This window comes from Amia ocellicauda, chromosome 2, assembly GCF_036373705.1.
Source record: "Amia ocellicauda isolate fAmiCal2 chromosome 2, fAmiCal2.hap1, whole genome shotgun sequence".
Taxonomy (NCBI): Eukaryota; Metazoa; Chordata; class Actinopteri; order Amiiformes; family Amiidae; genus Amia; species Amia ocellicauda.
In genome coordinates, this window is record NC_089851.1 from 7,095,130 (window position 1) to 7,114,294 (window position 19,165).

Genomic DNA, 19,165 nt, shown 5'->3' on the forward strand with positions numbered 1-19,165 from the left:
TTCTTCTGTAATAGATGCATAGTTATCTTTATTGAAATGTAACACAGCATACTTCTATGTTGCTTTGTAATGTTACTTCATGTCAGCAACCCTTTACAATCCAGTCCTTTTCCACAAAACTTTCTTCATTAATTAAAAAACTAAACATGATTTTCTAAATGTCTGTGCTATTGCAGTGCAATTCAGAAAAGTAATTATGCACGTTGAAAAAACACAAGAAAGCTAACATAATAACTTTAGGGGACACCTGGAGCACATATGTGTGCTGCTCACTTGAACAGAAGAAAAGGGACAGCAATTAGCAAAAAGTCATTTATATATATATATATATATATATATATATATATACAGATATATACAGTATGTATATATATATATATATATATATATATATATATATATACATACTGTATATATCTGTCAATTACATTTTGTACAGTGGTCTATGTCTTATGTATCTGTCCACAATACTGACCCTGTCACCCAATAAAAGCATACTTATTTTATATCATGCATCACAATACTGCACATGTAACCTCATCTTCAACACATATATACATATTTGGCTTAGTGTTAGCAGCTGGGGAAGGGCTAAGGTCAGAGTATTTTATATGTGATCGACAATCAGGTGTATTTGCATAATTTTCATTCAGAACTCATTATGAATTTGTTTTGATTATCTAACAGCGTATGTAGGATCATTTGAATGTATTGTATTTTTGTATTTATTTATTTTAATTTGATTTATTTATTTTGCATTTCATTTTCACCCTAGTGTCAATCACATTCTGCAAGGGGTGGGACAGCAAGTCAATCAGTGATTGACTGATTTTGTCTGCTTTGGGAGCTCCGGGACATCTGGATAGCATACACAGACAATCATATTTTAGCTAAAACCATTAATCTATTTCATGATTTTAATATATGCATTGAGTTTATTTTCAGTACCCGTCGATAGTTGTCAGGGATTAGATTATAATCAGTTTGCAGAGGGTGACTGACACGAGGGTGAAAAGACAAAATTAAAGGTTAAATAAACAAACACATCCATTTATTTATAATTGCATTTATTTAATTATAATCATATTTTTCATAATCATAATGTTTGCACAAATTATCCTTAATAAAAGCGTTAAGAAAGAACCATGTAATCGTTTAATCTATGTACATAATTATCGCATGTCAGAACTAATTATGTCATCCGAAGCCCTGGGAGAAATCCTGACCTCTAGCTCAAATTAAGCTACCTCTCCAGTCTTGTATAATTGACCTTTCCACCATGCCGCCTGCCTCCCACATTTTCTTACAGCAGTTGCAGAAACATTGTGAGATTCCAGGGAATCCAGCAGCACACTTCCACCTCAGTCCGGGCTTGTGGTTGAACATTAAGTGGTCCTGTCGAGGCGGATTGACAGCTGACCTTGAGTGGAGCTGTCCATCTGCTCGTTACGATGTCTACACTGAACACATTTGTGGCTTCTTATTAAGACGTGTTGTTAAGTTTACAGGATAGGTGATATGATCTTTCACATGATTGTTCACATGATTTTGCATTCAGAATTCAACCACTACTTTTGGATAATAATGTAAACTTATTATTGGCTTAGTAATAAGTAAATGTAGTTTCTGGGGTATGATAGCTGCAACAATGTTTTTGTGAATGTTTCTTGAGGAATGATTTCATGTCGTGAAACTCATTTTGCTCTGAGGTTTGTAATTACTTCTGACTTCGTCTTCTGACTTTCAACAGCTACAGACACCTATCCATTTGTTGTTTTCTTGTGTGCCTATATTTGTTAGCCCCTACAGTGGTGTTAAGCAGAATACTTTTAACTTCTGTTATTAATCAGATGTGTTCCCTTCTTCAGAGCTATAAGCCGTTACAAAATACATAGAACTGCATAGCAATCTTGCATGTTTATATTTCAAGACCTCAAAGCATGCGAGTTAGATGTGGGTTTTGATCATTACAATATAGAGAATTGTGAAGTATATGCTAGCATTAGTTTTCCATCTAGTACAATTATGGTAACGTCTATTTTTAAATAAATATCTTGCAATTTTTTAAAACAACAAAAGAATACATCAACACAAGTTTTCATACAGAAACAACACTATTTGGGTGGTCTAAAGTAACTCATAAGCCTTATATTTTGTGGGTTAAACCTTAAAGCCTTGTTATATATCTGGCCATTCCCCAGACGAATCCAGCAGAAACCTTTATGTGTGTGTTTGCTATAGGGGTGCTATGAACAAACTGCCAAACCTTCCTCCATTACATTTTGTAGTGTCAGATGTGGACTCCTTTAAAGATCAAACACAGCAGGGTGTTTTTTTCTGCTTGACCATAATTAGAAACCTAGAATATAAAATAATCGTTTTGCCAAGACAAATGTATTGCATTTGCTAGATGGTTAAACTCTCTCACACACAAATACAGGTGTGGTATACAACTACTTTGGAAAGCAGAGACAGAAAGTAAGTACTGCCGTTGTGGTCAGATGTAATGTATTTACCAAGGGAAAGTGATCCCTATGGTCAATTGGGTAGGTGGCAAAAATAGTTTATCTTAATTTATAACAGACGACAAAATATGATCATTTTCAAATCTAAATTGTCCAAAATTCATAATAAAATTTTGGGAGCAGATAATGCCAATTCAGGTCATTCACTTCCACACAATTAAGTATACATTCCCAGTCCCTATCTCACATCCTTAGTGTTAGTTGCTTCTCATCCCACTTTAACCTGATGGGGGGGTTGACAGTCTGGACCCGGTTGCCAGACCATAATTCGCTCAGTCAAGTGAGTAAAGCCGAAGCCACCCTTACAATTAATCACTCACACCAGTTCACAATCAGAGTTTGTAAACTACTGAAACAATTGTTTTCTCACTCAAATTGCCTTTCTAAGTCACTTCATATGAACATTGTCATTTCCCATAGTTTGGCCGTAGGGAAATTGAGGACAAATTATTTTTTTTCTTGAGAAATTGGTTATTGACTTTTGGTTCATCTTGTGCAATTTAATAATAAGATAAGACATCTGTGGTTATTGTATTCATTCAATAAATATATGAACAATCATATATTGTAAAGTAGCTTGAGTCTTGCTTAATATTTGTCTGTTGTCAAGCCAGGTGCTCATGCATTGCAACGCTCTGTGGATCAAGATAATGAACCACAGCACCGCAAGTATCTGGAGAATGGGATACCTAATGACTTTTCTTTCACACGCTGCGGTCACAATTTCAGTGCTATGTGGTGGTGAGACAGAGGCTACTGCCCAAATATGAGTCTAACTACATTTATAAATGTGAGTTTGAGATGGAATGACATTTGTTCTTGAAGGATTTTTAGTCATGCACATATCTACATTATAATAACAAATCTTCATTCATTCATTTGCTTTTTGTGATCGCATGATAAAGCATTATGAAAGTCTTATGAAATAACCACTACCAACATGGCATGCCAGACACATGGATTAGTTTACAGAACAGATCAGTCCTGATCACGACTGGCAGGCAAAAGTGCTGACGCTTTGACAAGCTGTTACGTACCGCTACACTTTTGGGGTCAAACTCTGGCTCTTTTGGTGGCTCGGGCTCGGGTGCCTTGGGTGCTGGCTTGGGGGGCTCCTCTTTCTTCTTTGGTGCCATGGGGATCCTGTTGTCAAGTTAGCAGATGGGAGAAAGTGACAGATCAGGAGGTTGAAGCGCTCGCTGGGTGGAGAACTGAAGCCAAGCAAAGGCTTTATTGTGCCCCCCCAGGTGTCACGCACACCCACTGTGTCTCGTGCCCTCAGACACAAAAGGGTAACACTATAAAAGGCAATTGCAGCTGCGGTACTATTTAAAACAGCTAGTGGCAGCCAGCCCCACAATTAGTATCCAATAAGGTACAGAGGTTATTAATGTGTGAAGAAATCAACAAACGTACACCACAGTTTAACAAAAGGTGTACGTTTGTGATCTTTTGTGGAGATGTGATCTTTTGTGTGTGTGGCTTAATCTGTGTACATAGAGTCACACAATTGTAGTCGTGTTCATTAAGACAACATGATCTATCTATCCCTCTGTCTATTTAACAGTAGCTAAAAGTAATCTGCATATTTATCAGTCTAAATATTCTGAGCTGTAGCATTTTTTCCTGAGGAAATTAAGTGAACATCAAGGGGAGCTGTGGTGAAATGGTTGTCCTTTTCTCGTCTTCGATTCAGTTGTTTTCTTCTTTCTGCCTCCTGTGTTGGCAAGGCTACCTCTTCCTCTGCATGTTGCTATCAGGGTCCCACCTCCACAATGGGAGTCTTTCACTTTTCTCACAGGTTCCCTCACACAATGTGCTTCTTTGTTACATGATCATCATATGTGTCTGATCTCCTCAATCATGGTAACTCAGCTTTGACCTATAACTATCAAGGGATTTAATATATCAATGTTTTGAAATTGATTAATTCATGAAACGCTGATCAATATTATTTGAGAAGGACAGTTTGATGAAAATTGATGAATGGAAAAACACGACTATTTAATGTTTGAGCAAAATATATCTATAGCTATCTATCTTTCTCAATCATTAACATAAAACTTGAAATATGTCATGTATTATTATATGAACATTTAAAACCTTTAAAAAAACGTTAAAACCATGTCCCATTTGAATGTCTGGGGAATTCCAGGCCTTTTGCTTACCCTATTTAAAGGTGACCCCTAATGGCTTTTCTAAAGCTCTGCACCACAAGACTGTAGAAACAGATGTTACCTCCTACGTCACCCGAGCTGTGTTCTCGCCGAGTGTGAACAATGCTATTTCATTCCCCTAGGATTGTCTGGCGTTGGCACTTCGCTTGGTGCCTGACAACTGGTACAAGCTTTATATGGGGCCACGGAATTCTCCCACCGATAGCTGAGATGAGAAAAGCAAGGATGATGACAGTTATATAGGGCTCAAGTACAATAGCTGTTTTGCCTAGCCTAAACTATCTTCAAAAAAATCTAAGGAGAAACACAGATTTTTGATTAAAAAAAAAAACATTCTGTGTGCTATTTATATATATATATATATATATATATATATATATATATTTTTTTTTATTATTATTTTTTTTTTTTCAAAATAGCATCATTTTATGATGTCACACTTTTCTTTTTTAAATCGATAAATAGCTACACCATGGCTAATGTTGAACAGTGCATTTGTAAAAATGCCAGCTGCTGTTGTTGTTGATATAAATTATCACGTCTTCCAAAATTTGGGAGGGACGATTTCACTGATTTCAAAAAATGGAGGGACTTGTAATTTACGAAGCATTTTTAGATAGATATATATATATATATATATATATATATATATATATATATATATATATATATATATATATATATATAAACTGTTGCATGTGCACTTCCATCCATCCATCCATTTTCAAAACCGCTAATCCTGGTGAGGAACTTGCATACAGGAAATAAACTATGGCAGGCAGCTACTACAAAGGCATTGGTGTCTTAAGAGGCTCCAAAGAGTTAACTATGTGAGGTCCTTTAAGCATTTTAAATACTTGAATCAAACTTTAATCTTTTCTTCTCTATTGCAGGCTCAAGAGAATTAGTTATTTAAGCCTCTGAACACCACAGCTTTCAGTCCTGTTAGTTATTTTTTATCTCTTTAGAAAATCTGATTATTTATTTTACTAGAGCCCACATATCTGAACAAATAAAGACTTTTTCAGCAGAAATAATCAAGTAGTCTAGTAATAATTTAAAATTAAGAAAGGTCAGTCAGTGGATTCATGTCATCGTGCCCTTTACGCAATGCCATCCACTTCAAACACTATATCTGGCAATGGGGAATAATAGGCCACCAGAAAACATGTAGGTCACGAGCACAGGAAAGGAGAGCTCATAAAAATGTTGGATCCATTTACTTGACTATTTTAGTTTGAAGCAAGTGTCCACTTGGGCTGCTCACAGTAAAGAGAGAGGTATTTAAAGAACCGATTGCTCCCCATTTCTCTTCTTCTGACTGACCTTCAAAAAGAAACTGGATAAATCAAATGAACCGCAAAAGTTGATAGTAGTTACTTAAGTATTATTATTCTGTAATATAATTATTACATAAATGTATCCTTAGCTTCATACATTTCCTAATTCAGTGAGTGAGAAGACTTAATAGGGCCGTTTTCTTAATTCTCAGATGGAGTTTTGTTTTTTGTCTTCCAATACGTGAACCTCAAGCCTCCCAATCTGACAGGAAGAATGCTATAAATGTATAGACCTCTTTGTGTGGTAGAGGAGACTGACGCCTGGCTCACTTCTGTCTAAATCGGGGGCTCCCGAGTGGGATGGCGATCCAAATCTCCACACGGAAAGTATGCTACGCGATTGCAGGCGAGACAAGCTTGTCTTCAGCCATTGGGGTGCTATGGATGGATCGAGATTACTGTGAAAAAGATCAGTATCTATAAAAACAGTTTGTTCTTGTAATTACAGATACAAATCAAAAATAGATAGGAGGGACTTACTGTCCAAGAGATTCATTTTTTTTTTGTATCTTTAATTACAAGAACGAATTCCTTTTTTATGCATTCCAATCTCATTGACTGTAACTCCCTCCTGTCTATGGTCGTACTCTTATTTTTTATGTGTATTTGTAACCTTTTGTGATTTGTACTCATATTTTTGATTTGTAATTAAAAGTACAAACTGTTTTTACGGATACAAATATTTTTTACAGTAATCTCCCTCCATACTCGCCACAGCTGTGCACTGTTTAATTCAAACACATTGTCGGATGACAGCCATGGCTTCCGTGACATCAGAGTCTCAATGTAGACATGCATGTAATCCACTCTGTCATGTTCCTGCAAAAACAGAACGAGAGCTTTGCACTTAATTTGCATGATGTCGGGTAAACAACAGTCTGAGTACACTAAACTAAAACCATGTAAACCCAGAGAGGGAGAGGGTAATTTGTTTTGTGACTCGAGCATTTTGTCTCGAATGAGGTCAAAACAAACATGTCAACTTTGCCATTGTCAGCCTTGACCAAGAGTTCCTGAAGGGAGGGAGGGTAAAAGCCAACTGGGGATAACTCCTCTTTTCTTGCTCAAACAACCCCCGTGACTTCTCCAGCATCTGCGGGGTCGGGGTGTTAGCTGTTGTCTGCTTCAAATCCTCCAATTGGTACGATAGATGGACAGCTGGCATTCTGGGCATGCAGGGTGAGAAATAGTGACTGGCCGTGCGAGATGCTGGGTGTGTGCTTGGGCTCATCTCTTCTTAAGGAGAATAGGGATTGTAGCAAGGAGTCAGGTTAATAATTGGCAATTAAACTGAGGAGAAGAGGGGGAAGAAATACCTGGATGGTCTAAATTTAATAAGGCAACATTTACCCAGCAGGAACAGTTCAAACAAAACTGAGATTTGTGTATCAGCTTTATCCAACTACCTACGTTTCTCTCTTCCACAATTAGCTACAGCCCAGGGTGGAGAGCATAGGGCAACTGGAAATGATTTCTTTATGAGACAGACAACATGTGCTACAAAGTAGTCGTAAAGTGTCCTGACTATGTATAGACCTTCACAAAGACTACCACTCACCTTGGAAATTCTTAAATCCAAAGTGGCGATATGCAAACAGTTTATATTTGAATTTCACCTGTTGTGGACTTGTGTTAATTTACCTCCATGGATTTATTTATTTTTCTACTAACTAAAAATATTATTTATCCATATTTTTGTGCATCTAGTGTAGTTCACTCATATCTGTGCTATTGAGAAGCATTTTGAAAACAGCACTAAATTTGGATATCTGTAAAATTGAATTATTATTCAGTCAACATTCATTGCAATTGTAGATGTACATGTCGGGTGGTTAATATTCATAATCTGTTATGATTGATTTTATAAAAGCATGTTAGTCACTTCTGCAGTATCCAGAAGGATGCTGCTATCAAAATTATGTTTGTACCAATGTACACAATTATATATTTGTATTTGCCTATAGGAAGGTAATAACTTAATACAATTTCCAATTTCAATGCACAGATATGCACACACATATTCCTTCAGTATCAATTGAGCCAAAGGCAATATATTTACATCAAGCAAAGCCTGCACACTTTTTGACAAAACAGAACACTTTCATCAGCCTGCAAAAGTCATCATGCCATGACTGGTTCTCAGACATTTTTCAATTAATATTAAAAATATTAAAGATATTGCTTGTAACAACATAAAACATATTATCTATTGTAGCCTGCCCTTGAAAAGTCTTCCCTGGCCACATTACTATTGAGGGGAAAATAATAAAATAATGCCTCTCGTGGACAAATTAACCTAGTCAGAAAACTACATAAACTCACACATTTTTTCTTCATGCTCTTCATTGTCCAAACTCCTGTGTGCTATTGGAAACCTTGAGAGTCAGTAAGGAGGGAACATTAAACTACTAACAACACTAAAGGGTGACAGTTATAACCCCCTTACTGTACACCTACAAAAGTTGGACCACTTTCTGTCACCACCTCGGGAAACTTAACCAATTCCTTCTGATATTACTTACCAAAATCATTAAAAAAAAAAGAGTATTTTTTATTTTTATTTTACTTCAGAGTCACAGACACTGACCTTGTTGGGACAGTGTCGACAGATCCCTTTAATGGAAGAGTGTGTTTCGCCTACATTCAATTTAGAGAGAGAACATTGCTACCTGGACTTCCAGACAGTGTGATGGATTTCCCATTAACTCTGTTGGTCCAATACAGGACTTCTTCAGTTTTCACATACTTCTCGAACAGCGGAGACTTCCTCAAACACTTGTGTGGTTAACCGGTTTTCCCTTATGCAATTACATATTTAAAAACGTTTAGTGATTTTCTTGCATATGCTTAACAACATTTTTTCCGTATGCAGTTTACTTACAAACCACGTTAAATTAAAGATTTAAATGAATAACTAAAAAAAAACATCCGCCTTTCCATCAGGCCGAAGAAATACAACACTCAGCTGTATCTTTTTGTGTACGTGTTGCATTGTGTGTGTGATTACAGTCTGTGACAGAATGCTTTCCACGGCCTGCCGTAACATAATAATATCAAAGCAATAGGAGGACAGGTGGAGGATAAATTAGGAAACCATTACTCTGACCAGACAGCAGCAAGTGTGACCAGTCTGTAGTAGTCCTGCTTACAGCAGATGTACATTACGAGCAAAGGTGGTATATCATTTTAGTAGCAGTGTTGTCATATGCATGTATTTATTTTAGACAGCGTTTTTACATTGGTGTCATGAGTGACAAAGAGTCGACATGCTACTTTTTCTAGACTGAAGAGATTTCAAAATCACAAGAATCTGTATTAATTAAGATAGGGTGCCTGTGTGAAAACAAACAGTAAGTTTGTCTAACACATATAGATAATGATGGGTTTAGTTAATAGGGCTCATAGTATTAAACATGAGCCTGTTACATAATTCCCTTAGACTTAAATATGGGAATAAACAGGAATAATTGGAGGAATCAATGAATCTGCATTAAATGCAGATTAACATGCAAGTCTAACCAGGGACATCACTAGAGATTCATGGATAGGGGAGCTAAGCCTCTTTTAGGGGGGTCTGGGCATACTCCCCCAGGATTTTTTTTAAAGCCCCCAAAATGTCTTTTCATCATGTATTTTTAGAGTAACAACGGGTGTAAAATATTTCAAAATAAGGTTATTTTTGGTCAAGGTTGGCTAAAAGTATACCTGTCTCATAGTTTGTGTTAGACACTGATCTAATATGACTTACTTAAATTCTATCCAAATAAAGAAATAAAAGTCCACTCTGTCCCCATCCATCCAACACCAACAAAAGGCACAAAATGGCTGTACTATGTAGCCAAAATACTTTTGGGATTTTATTTTGAGAGAAAGAGAGAGAGAGAGAAATGAGAAGACATGCAGGTCATATTACACCATTAGAAAGAAAAACTTTATTTAAGTTTCACCCTTTTGTTAATTGTTGCTCAAAATTAACCCAATAATTCAGACACATGGAACTTCTTAAACAGTATCATCCACAATGGGGCAAAACTAAATTCAACAAAATAAAATAAAAAACCTGAAAAATAATTAGGAATAAAATCTGATAAAAAGTAAGATCCCAAACAAATATTACAACTTATATTACAGAACTGCTCCTCCTGGTTTTCTCTTTTGATGCTTATTTTGTGGGTGAACACATCAAAGTGTAGCTATTATTTTTAAAGGTGGTAAAGCGGTCAATGACACTATTGTGGCTTAGTGGCCCAAGCACTTCACCCTCAATGGACATGGCTGTAAGACTTGCAAGCCTTTTCTGACCCATTGTCTTATACAACCAGGAGTGCAGCTGGCGCAGTGCACTAAAGGACCTTTCACAGGAGCAGCTGCTCACAGGAATTGTAAGGGCAACCTGAATGATTTCCTTCAGAGAAGGAAACATATCATCATCCAGGAGGTTATGCACAGCAAGCATATCTTTGGGAGGACATCCAGCCTCTCTTTTCCGGGCAAGAATGTTTCTGGCCAACAACACCTCTTCTGTTTAAACATCAATACAAAATCTCCCATTTTCCTTTGTTTGCACTTTCTTGCTGCATCTGGAATATTGTGAATTTCACAGACTGCTTTGGTTCTGTCATGAAGTTCTGTGGCAATTACATCTGTGCATTTGTCTATCAGTGTGTCACATACAGCTTGTTTGCCCTCAGCTTCCATCAAGGCTTCATCTCTGCCTTTGCCTCCCACCACTCTCTGGATTTCCTTGCTCTCACCGAAACATGGATCTCCCCTGAGAACTCAACCACGCCTGCTGCTCTGTCCTGTCTGTTCGTCCTGTCCCACTGCCCTCGTCTTACCCGGTGGGGAGGAGGAACAGGGCTCCTGCTCTCTTCTTCTCTCCTCTTCTCTGTCCCCCACTTTCTCTCCTCTATCACGACTAACAGCTTTGAATTCCACTCAGTGGAACTCACCTCTCCCTCTCACCTATTCCTTCTAGTTCTCTACCGTCCTCCCGGTCTAATCGCCTCCTTCCTAGATGAACTCTCCTCCCTCCCCTTGCTGTCCTCACCTACCATCCTCCTGGGAGACTTCAACATCCACCTCTCCAACCCCTCCCACTCTGCCGGATTTCTTCCTCTCCTTCACTCCTTTAACTTCCTTCTCTCCCCGTCTCCCCCCCCCCAACTCACAGGGCAGGCCGCCAGCTAGATCTCATCTTCTCTAGAGGCTGCTCCCCTTTGACACTCTCTGTGACACCCATGGACATCTCAGATCACCTCTTCATCTCCTTCTCCCTTTCTCTCCCCTCCCTCCCCACCCCACCCACTCCCTCTGGCACCTTCCGCCGTAATCTCCGCTCCCCCTCCCCCTCCACCCTTGCCTCCACTGTTCTCACTCTCTTACCTTCCATTGACTGTTTTTCCCATCTGTCTGTCAACTGTGCTATCTCCTCTTTGTTCTCCTCCCTCACCTCCTCCCTTGATTTTCTGTGTCCTCTCATGTCTCATCCTGTCCTTCCCTCACCTCCTCAGCCTTGGATATCTTCCATTCTTTGCTCAAGCCGATCCACTCTGTGTGCCGCTGAACAGAAGTGGAAATGGTCCAAACTCCCAGCTGCCCTTGAACTCTACTGCTCTCTACTGTCCACATTCTCCTCCTCACTCACCTCAGCCAAGAAATCTAGCTTCGCACAGCTCACTCCACTGAGACGGCTCTCCTGGCAGTCACTGACTCCCTCAGCTGTGCTCGGATGGCCTCCCTCTCCTCAGTCCTCATCCTCCTTGATCTCTCCGCAGCATTTGACACCGTGGATCACTCCATCCTCCTCTCCTGCCTTGCTGACCTTGGAATCTCTTGGACTGCTCTCACCTGGTTCTCCTCCTACCTCAGCGACCAGACCTACCAAGTGACATGGCGAGGTTTCTCATCCAGCCCCCAACCCCTCCTCACAGGCTTTCCCCAAGGCTCCGTCCTGGGCCCGCTCCTGTTCTCTCTCTAGACTCGCTCCCTGGCCCCCCTCATTGCATCCCATGGTTTCTCCTACCACTTCTATGCAGATGTTGCCCAGATCTTCCTGCCTTTTCCCTCCTCTGATCCTCTCATCCCCTCTCGCATCTCTTCCTGTTTGTCTGCTATCTCCGCCTGGATGCACTCGCACCACCTCAAGCTCAACCTCTCCAAATCTGATCTCCTCTTTTAACCCCCATCTTCCTCACCTTCTGCTGATCTCTCCATCTTAATCACCTTGGAATCTACTACACTCTCTCCTTCTTCTTCCACTAAAAACCTAGGAGTCACCCTCGATCCTGTGCTCTCCTACACTCAGCACATCACCACGCTGACACACACCTGCAGATTCTTCCTGAGCAACATATGCCGAATCTGTCCCTTCCTCACCGACTACTCGACTCAGCTGCTCGTCCAGTCCCTGGTCCTCTCCCGTCTGGACTACTGCAACTCCCTCCTGGCCGGCCTGCCTGCAACTACTACCCGCCACTCCAGCTCATCCAGAACTCTGCGGCTCGTCTGGTATTCTCTCTGCCCCGATTCACACACGCTACTCCACTGCTCCGCTCCCTCCACTGGCTACCGATACCGGCACGCATTCAGTTCAAGACACTGACCATCACCTACCACTGTCTCGACCACACTGCACCGAGCTACCTTCAGTCACTCGTCTCTCCATACATTCCCTCCCAACCACTGTGCTCTTCCAGTGCCAGAAGACTAACTCTACCACCTCTCCACTCATCTTCCTCCAGAGCCGCTCCTTCTCATCCCTGGCCCCTAAATGGTGGAACGACCTTCCCACTGAAGTCAAAACAACAGAATCCTTGACCTCCTTCTGGCATTTACTCAAAACACATCTTTTCAGACAGTACTTGTAATTTAGTCCTTTAATCTCCTTTACTTTCCTGTAAGATAGCACAATGTTTTATCATACTATGTGCCTTACTTGTTACTAGTACTTGTATTATTGTGATTTCCCCTAAGCTCCCTTTCCCATGGCATCTTGTCTGCACTCAGCTTTTACAATCCAGGATGTAAGACCTCATTATTGTATTGACTTTGTAAAATGTATTATCCTTTGAATTGTACTGTATTATGCAAATTGGAATTTGTAATGTTTTATGCCTTGAACTGCCCTGTATTTTTGCACTTTGTATTGCGCTTATATTTTGTAAGTTGCCCTGGATAAGAGCATCTGCCAAGAAATAAATAATAATAATAATAATAATGATAATAATAATAATAATAATATTCCACGTTTGGACTGAGCATGTTTGAACATGTGGTGGTTAACTAGGGATATACTGAAAAATGAATACACATTCTCCAAGAAACTGAAAAACTCAGCAGCCACCGGAATAGCCCTGCAATTATGACACAACACCAAATTAAACTCATGAACATAGCAATGTTCATAAATTGGCTCTGGATGCAGCACTCTGAGATGTGCTAGCGCACCTCCTTTGGACCCACTCATGACAGCTGCACCATCATAGATCTGTGCAACGCACTTCAGGCCTGCTACCCCTCTCATTTGGATCTGCTGTTGCAACTCATTTGCTATCGATTAGGCATCAAATGACTTGATTTCTGCTAGTGCTGGTAAACGCTCCTTAAGTGTCCCCTCTGTCACATACCTAACACACAGAGCCAACTGTCCAGACTTTGACATGTCAGAGACTATGGTGTCCATAATAAGGGCTTGTTACATAATACGTTATGTAATAAGGGCTTGTTACAAATTCAAGAAAGTTCCCTCTATTTGTGCTTTCACTAGATTAATCAATGGCACAGAAAGAGAGTCCCTGTCTTCCTAACATTGAAGTGACTGCAACAATTCTCCTCAGATACTCCCTTCTCTCTGCAATATCACCAGGATGGGCAGATGTTAAAATCTGAACAATGTTCCCATGATTGCTAGTTGCCTGGTAGCTTTGCCATGGCACAACACCGTCTCTGTGTGTTTGTGCCATCTCATGTTTTCTGAAGATAAACAAAGCTTTTTCCATTTTTTGCAGCCATTACTGACAAAAGAATCAAATGTAATGTTTTTGCCAAAAACTCTACATGGAAAGCAGAAAGCTGTGTTTCAGTGGACAGAGTACTCTACCCAATTTTATTTCTCAAACCAGCAGCGCTGAAATGCCCTTTTCTGTGTACCAAAACTTTTGTGTGGGTAGCTATTCAGCTTCACTTGTCTGGGCCCAGTGTCTTTGTCATCTAAATCGCTCTCATTTCTGGAAGGAGTTGCTGCAGCAGCTTGATTACTTTCCTTCTCTGGATCTGTTTGTTGTCCCTCTTTCTCTGGGCATGCTTGCTCTCTCTCACTTATACAGCTCTCATGTTGATCTCTGCCTTGCACAGAAACCTCTTTTTCTACATGACCCTTTAAGATATCATGAACATCATTTATTTATGCCTAACAAAAATAAGACATATGCTGTACAAATTTAACTGAAAGCTTAAACATCTACTTTTTTTAACACTAACCTTCATGAGACATGCTCTGCCAGCTTCCAGCTTCTTTCCCTCATTCTTGTCTGCTGTGTTTTGACATTTATTGTTATTAAACTCATATTTACAATAACTCAAGGCTTAATAGATGATTAATCAGTTTCAGTTTTAATTTGTTTGTTTGAGATCTTAATTTCTCACCGGATTGGCCTTCGGGAGAGCTGCTGGCACTGCCTCTCTTGAAGGATTTCCGTATATCCATCTAACATTAGTCATTAGCTAGCCTACAGTTGAGAAATTGAGAATAATACAATGACATTGTGATCAACACTATGTCACCTTTTCTACACATGACCTACTGATAATTGTTTTGCAATGGCCTACTGAATTAAAGCAATTGAGTATGAAAAGATATGTGCATGATGTTATGTCATCCATCTCATTTATTGCCTGGCACAGATAGCAAAACTAAATTAAATACAGCATTAATTAGATATCATCGCCACATAACGTATGTCGAATTTAAAAGACAGCGTTAACATTACAGTTAGCTAGCTTGTATCGTCTGTTACACTGTAACTTACCAGCAGCCTCACATAAAAACTTATTGGTTAACATAGCCCCCCTAAAATAGGCCCAGCGGCGTCCCTGAGTCTAACAGATTATATTGGCTATTGAATTCAATCAACAATCAACAGTATAGCTAATGAGTAAATCTGTCCATACTCTTTGCTACAATTCCACCTTGCCACTTGTCTGACCTTATGGACGACTCTCAGAAACAACATGAAGGTTCATTATCAATGTAACCATGTTTACCTCATCCCCTGAAAGTGTCAAGGCAGGGAAATCGGATGTTTTGAGAACTGAGTCTTCTACAGACTTCTCAAGACACAGAAAGAAAGGCAGATACACACAGGCCCTGTACGAGCCACAATGCACTAATTTGGAGAAGTTCAATATAGTTGCTGATCAATACTTGACACACTATTGAGTAAACAAACCCTTGTGTCTTCATTTATATTTGTCTCAGCCTCCCTTGACTTAACTTTACAAGCTGGTGCTATAGCATAAAAGTGTTCAGCAGAGGAAATAGGTACATTCGAATGTGTTGGAATGTGTCAATTGTTGATAATGCATTTGCCAGGGATCTTGCTATCAATCACCGTACAGAGCAACAGTGCCCAAGTGTGCTGCGATTCCCCTCAGACATTTCTCTGTACAAGTGTATCTTATATAGAAGATGCCTTATGGAGTCTCACTGCAAATGCACATCTGTAATTGCATTGCATCATTTCCATGGGGGGGGTGTCAGGGGAGTTGCTGCATGGCAGAACTTGGATGAGTTACTCTGTCGTGCAAAAGTACATGATAAAAAACCTCCCTTATTATCTGAGAGCTTTTCTGCTGGGAAGTCTGCACTATAACTCCGGGTATATGCTCTAAGCTCGAAAAATTAGATTTTTAATAATAATAGTAGTAGTAACCTAACCTAAATTATACTCATTTGATTAGAGAATATCACTGATATTAACCTGCATACTACCATAAAAATAATACATATCCAATCATATATATAGTATGGTCACATGAGTAAAATGTAACTTCAGATACTTTAAATTCTAGTTACAAATTGAACTACACATTTAACTACACATGTCAAACAATAAATGGTCAAGTACACAGTGACCTGAAAGCAACGAGTTTCCTGGCAAAACTCTTGTAAAAATGTTTCCTGTTCGTGAAAATGTTTCCTGTTGACTCAAAACAGAAGTTACACTGGTCCTGAAAGCCACTGCAGATTTCAGAGAGATGAAATTTCACATATTAATGAATGGTATTAATGCCCGAACACATTCATTTCTGACTGTACATCACTCGAGCGCCATATGTTACTCAGATACAATAATTTACACAAATATATTGTAATGGCAATAATCATCATTATTTGTTGAATCAAATGACAGTTTGGTCTGTGTTGCTCTGTCTCTCTCCATTGGCAGGGGAGTCAATCCTTCCTGTAGCCAAGGACAACCTTTAGAACAATATTCAGTGTTGGAGCAAAGCCTGATTGTTATTGTTTACTTAAATTATCCAGTTTTAAGAGAAATAATAACGAAGATAATATGAATCAAATTCAAAGTAACAATACTATATCTGGCACCCCCTGTTCATATGCAAGAGCATCAAAGTCTATGCATTGTTTTGTTTTATTTTGTTTTGCTTATTTATGTATTAATTTTAGATTTTGAAAAGACAATTGTTAAAATATCCCGTATTCCTTAACAAGGACTTGTGTGCTGCCCTCCTGTGGACGAATTATGTATTATTTATTTATTTATTATTTTGAAATGATGCTCATTTCAACAAAATACAATGTTATGACTATTAAATTATGACACATACAGATGCACTTCTTTGTATTATTATTTATTAGAAATATATACATTTATATATATACAGTCTTTGTTTTAAATCCACTGCTTAAGATGAATAAACATTTAATTTATAAATAAACAATTATTTATGAAAGAGCAATCCTGTTGATATAGGTCTAGCTTTATTATATACACATAATCAATTCCAATCTGTCACTCTGTCAGTCGTCCCATGGATACATTATACTTGCATTATACACATATCATATGCATTTAATATAAAGTTAGATGTGATGTATCACCTTAATAACTTTGGTATTGCCTTCTGTGTATTTCCTTCTTGTGTTGTATAATTGGAACTTGTTTCTAATTACTTTAACATCACGGATCAACAATGTTTCTGTTTGTTTGTTTTTAATGGTTTTGCCTGACTTGAAGCAATTTGTTTCAATATCTTGGTTTCTCTAGAGCTGTGTCTGTCAACTGTCATGTTACTTAAAATAATGAAATAAATAAACACGCAGGAGGAAAATTATTTCTGAAACACATTTATTTTTACCTTTTTTGGCACCTTCGCTCCAGGAATAAGAAAACTCAGGTTGTGCCAATTGTCTAATTATTTTCTATACAGGGATGTGCACTGAAAGAAATAACACGAATAACAAAGAAATCTAATCTTCATCACTGTGGGAGCTGCACAAAAGAATACCAGGTGAACTTATTATTGTGTTTTTTAGCAAATCTGCAAAATAAGATATGATTGTAGTTCAATTGAGTTTCTTCTGATTACCCTACTTTTTTGTTGTTGTTGTTCAAATTTGCTTAAAGCACTACTCTCACAGAAAAGTCATGAATGGCATCCCTGCCTATTGTCTCCACAATGGGGAACTTATTCAAAGATGGCAAAAATAATAATGTGTCAAAACTCTCAAATGCCGCGGGAGTGTCTTCACCACAGCCCTCTTGCCCCTGCTGTGGAATCAGGCAGTGGATATTTCCTGTAAAGTTATGGCTTAATAACCATGATGACTATATGTGAAATCAGTAAAAGGCATCAGATGGCTATCGTGCATAATGAATGAGCGCTCAGCAGCACAAGGTGGCGTTTGGCTGCCAGGAATTTAATTAGAAAAAGTTTCAGACAACTAGACAGTAGGTGCAATTCATAATAAAATATGTTTTATACATAATAAACCACTAGGTGTGCCAGTACTAGCTGTCTATCTGGTAATTATTAATGGGTTAAACACTTTAAGTCCTGATTTGGTCCTTCAGCAAAAGTTTAATCCAAGCCCAAATCAAACATTTGCCCCCCAACCATATGTGTTTTATTATTTCTTACGACTGTTAATGGCAATTTTTTGTTTAACAGTTCACTCTTCCTCCTCCAATGGAAACCTGCTATTTGCTAGTGGAAGCACAGTACTGTGAAAAAGTATTTCCCTGTGATTTTCTGCCTCTTTGCACATTTTCCACATTGAATTTGATCAGATCTTTTGGTGGGTTTTTGTAGTATAAAGAGGGAGTCTGGGAGAAAAAATGACACTAAAGTTTCATGCTTCTTTCGTTGAGTTGGTGTGCAAGCTAATCAGACACAATCTGTGCGGAGCAGTCAGCCAGAATCCCTCCACGGTGCGGTGAGAGACTAATCAATAACTACAGGAAGTGTTTGGTTGCAGTAATTGCAGCTAACCAAACAGTAACCTGTTATTGAGTCTAAGGGTGTGATTTATTTTTTGCACAGGGGTGCTGGGTGTTGCACAACTTTCTTAAATAAATACATGAGATCAGAATTGAAAATGTGTGCTATCTGTTCACTCAGTGTCTCTTTTATCAAATAATAGGTTTTGCCTGAAGATCTGATAACATCTAGTATCAAAAATATGCATGAATACAGAAAATCAGACAGAGGGTAAATACTTTTTCTACTATACTGTAGATTTTGATAAGACCCCAGCCTTAGTCAAGTGTAAACCAAAGCACCCCTGGTGACTTCTATTGATTAACAATTTTCAGCCCAAAACACCTTGTTGCAAATAATTTAAACACTCACTTTCCCTCAGTTGTCATTATTCATCTATTCGCCTCTTGACACTTCATTAGCAGTTAAATGCTATTTGGAGACTAACTGGTCAAGAGCGCAGCCTGATTAACCAATGAATAAATTAAAGGTCAGTTGAGGCCCAAATGATTAAACTGCCAAAACAATAATGTATTTTTCAGACTCTGTATTACAATAAGCAAGGACTCATTTTTTTGTTTTGTTTGTTTTTACATGTTTGTTAACTCTTATAACCAAC

At 38.6% G+C, this 19,165-nt stretch overlaps 1 protein-coding gene and 1 long non-coding RNA gene across 2 annotated transcripts in view; one reads left to right on the forward strand and one right to left on the reverse strand.

Annotated features, from left to right (window-relative positions):
* The window catches only part of myl13 (myosin, light chain 13), an 18,324-nt gene extending 13,835 nt beyond the window's left edge, over nucleotides 1–4,489 (reverse strand). Inside the window, exon 1 of the mRNA XM_066717241.1 lies at nucleotides 3,563–4,489. Coding sequence (XP_066573338.1) covers nucleotides 3,563–3,661 — 99 coding nt within the window. The 5' untranslated portion in view covers nucleotides 3,662–4,489. The remainder of the gene's footprint in view (nucleotides 1–3,562) is intronic.
* The window catches only part of LOC136763322 (uncharacterized), a 24,722-nt gene extending 7,322 nt beyond the window's left edge, over nucleotides 1–17,400 (forward strand). Inside the window, exon 2 of the long non-coding RNA XR_010820973.1 lies at nucleotides 11,820–17,400. This is a non-coding gene — a long non-coding RNA (uncharacterized LOC136763322). The remainder of the gene's footprint in view (nucleotides 1–11,819) is intronic.
* Nucleotides 17,401–19,165: the final 1,765 nt, after the last annotated feature.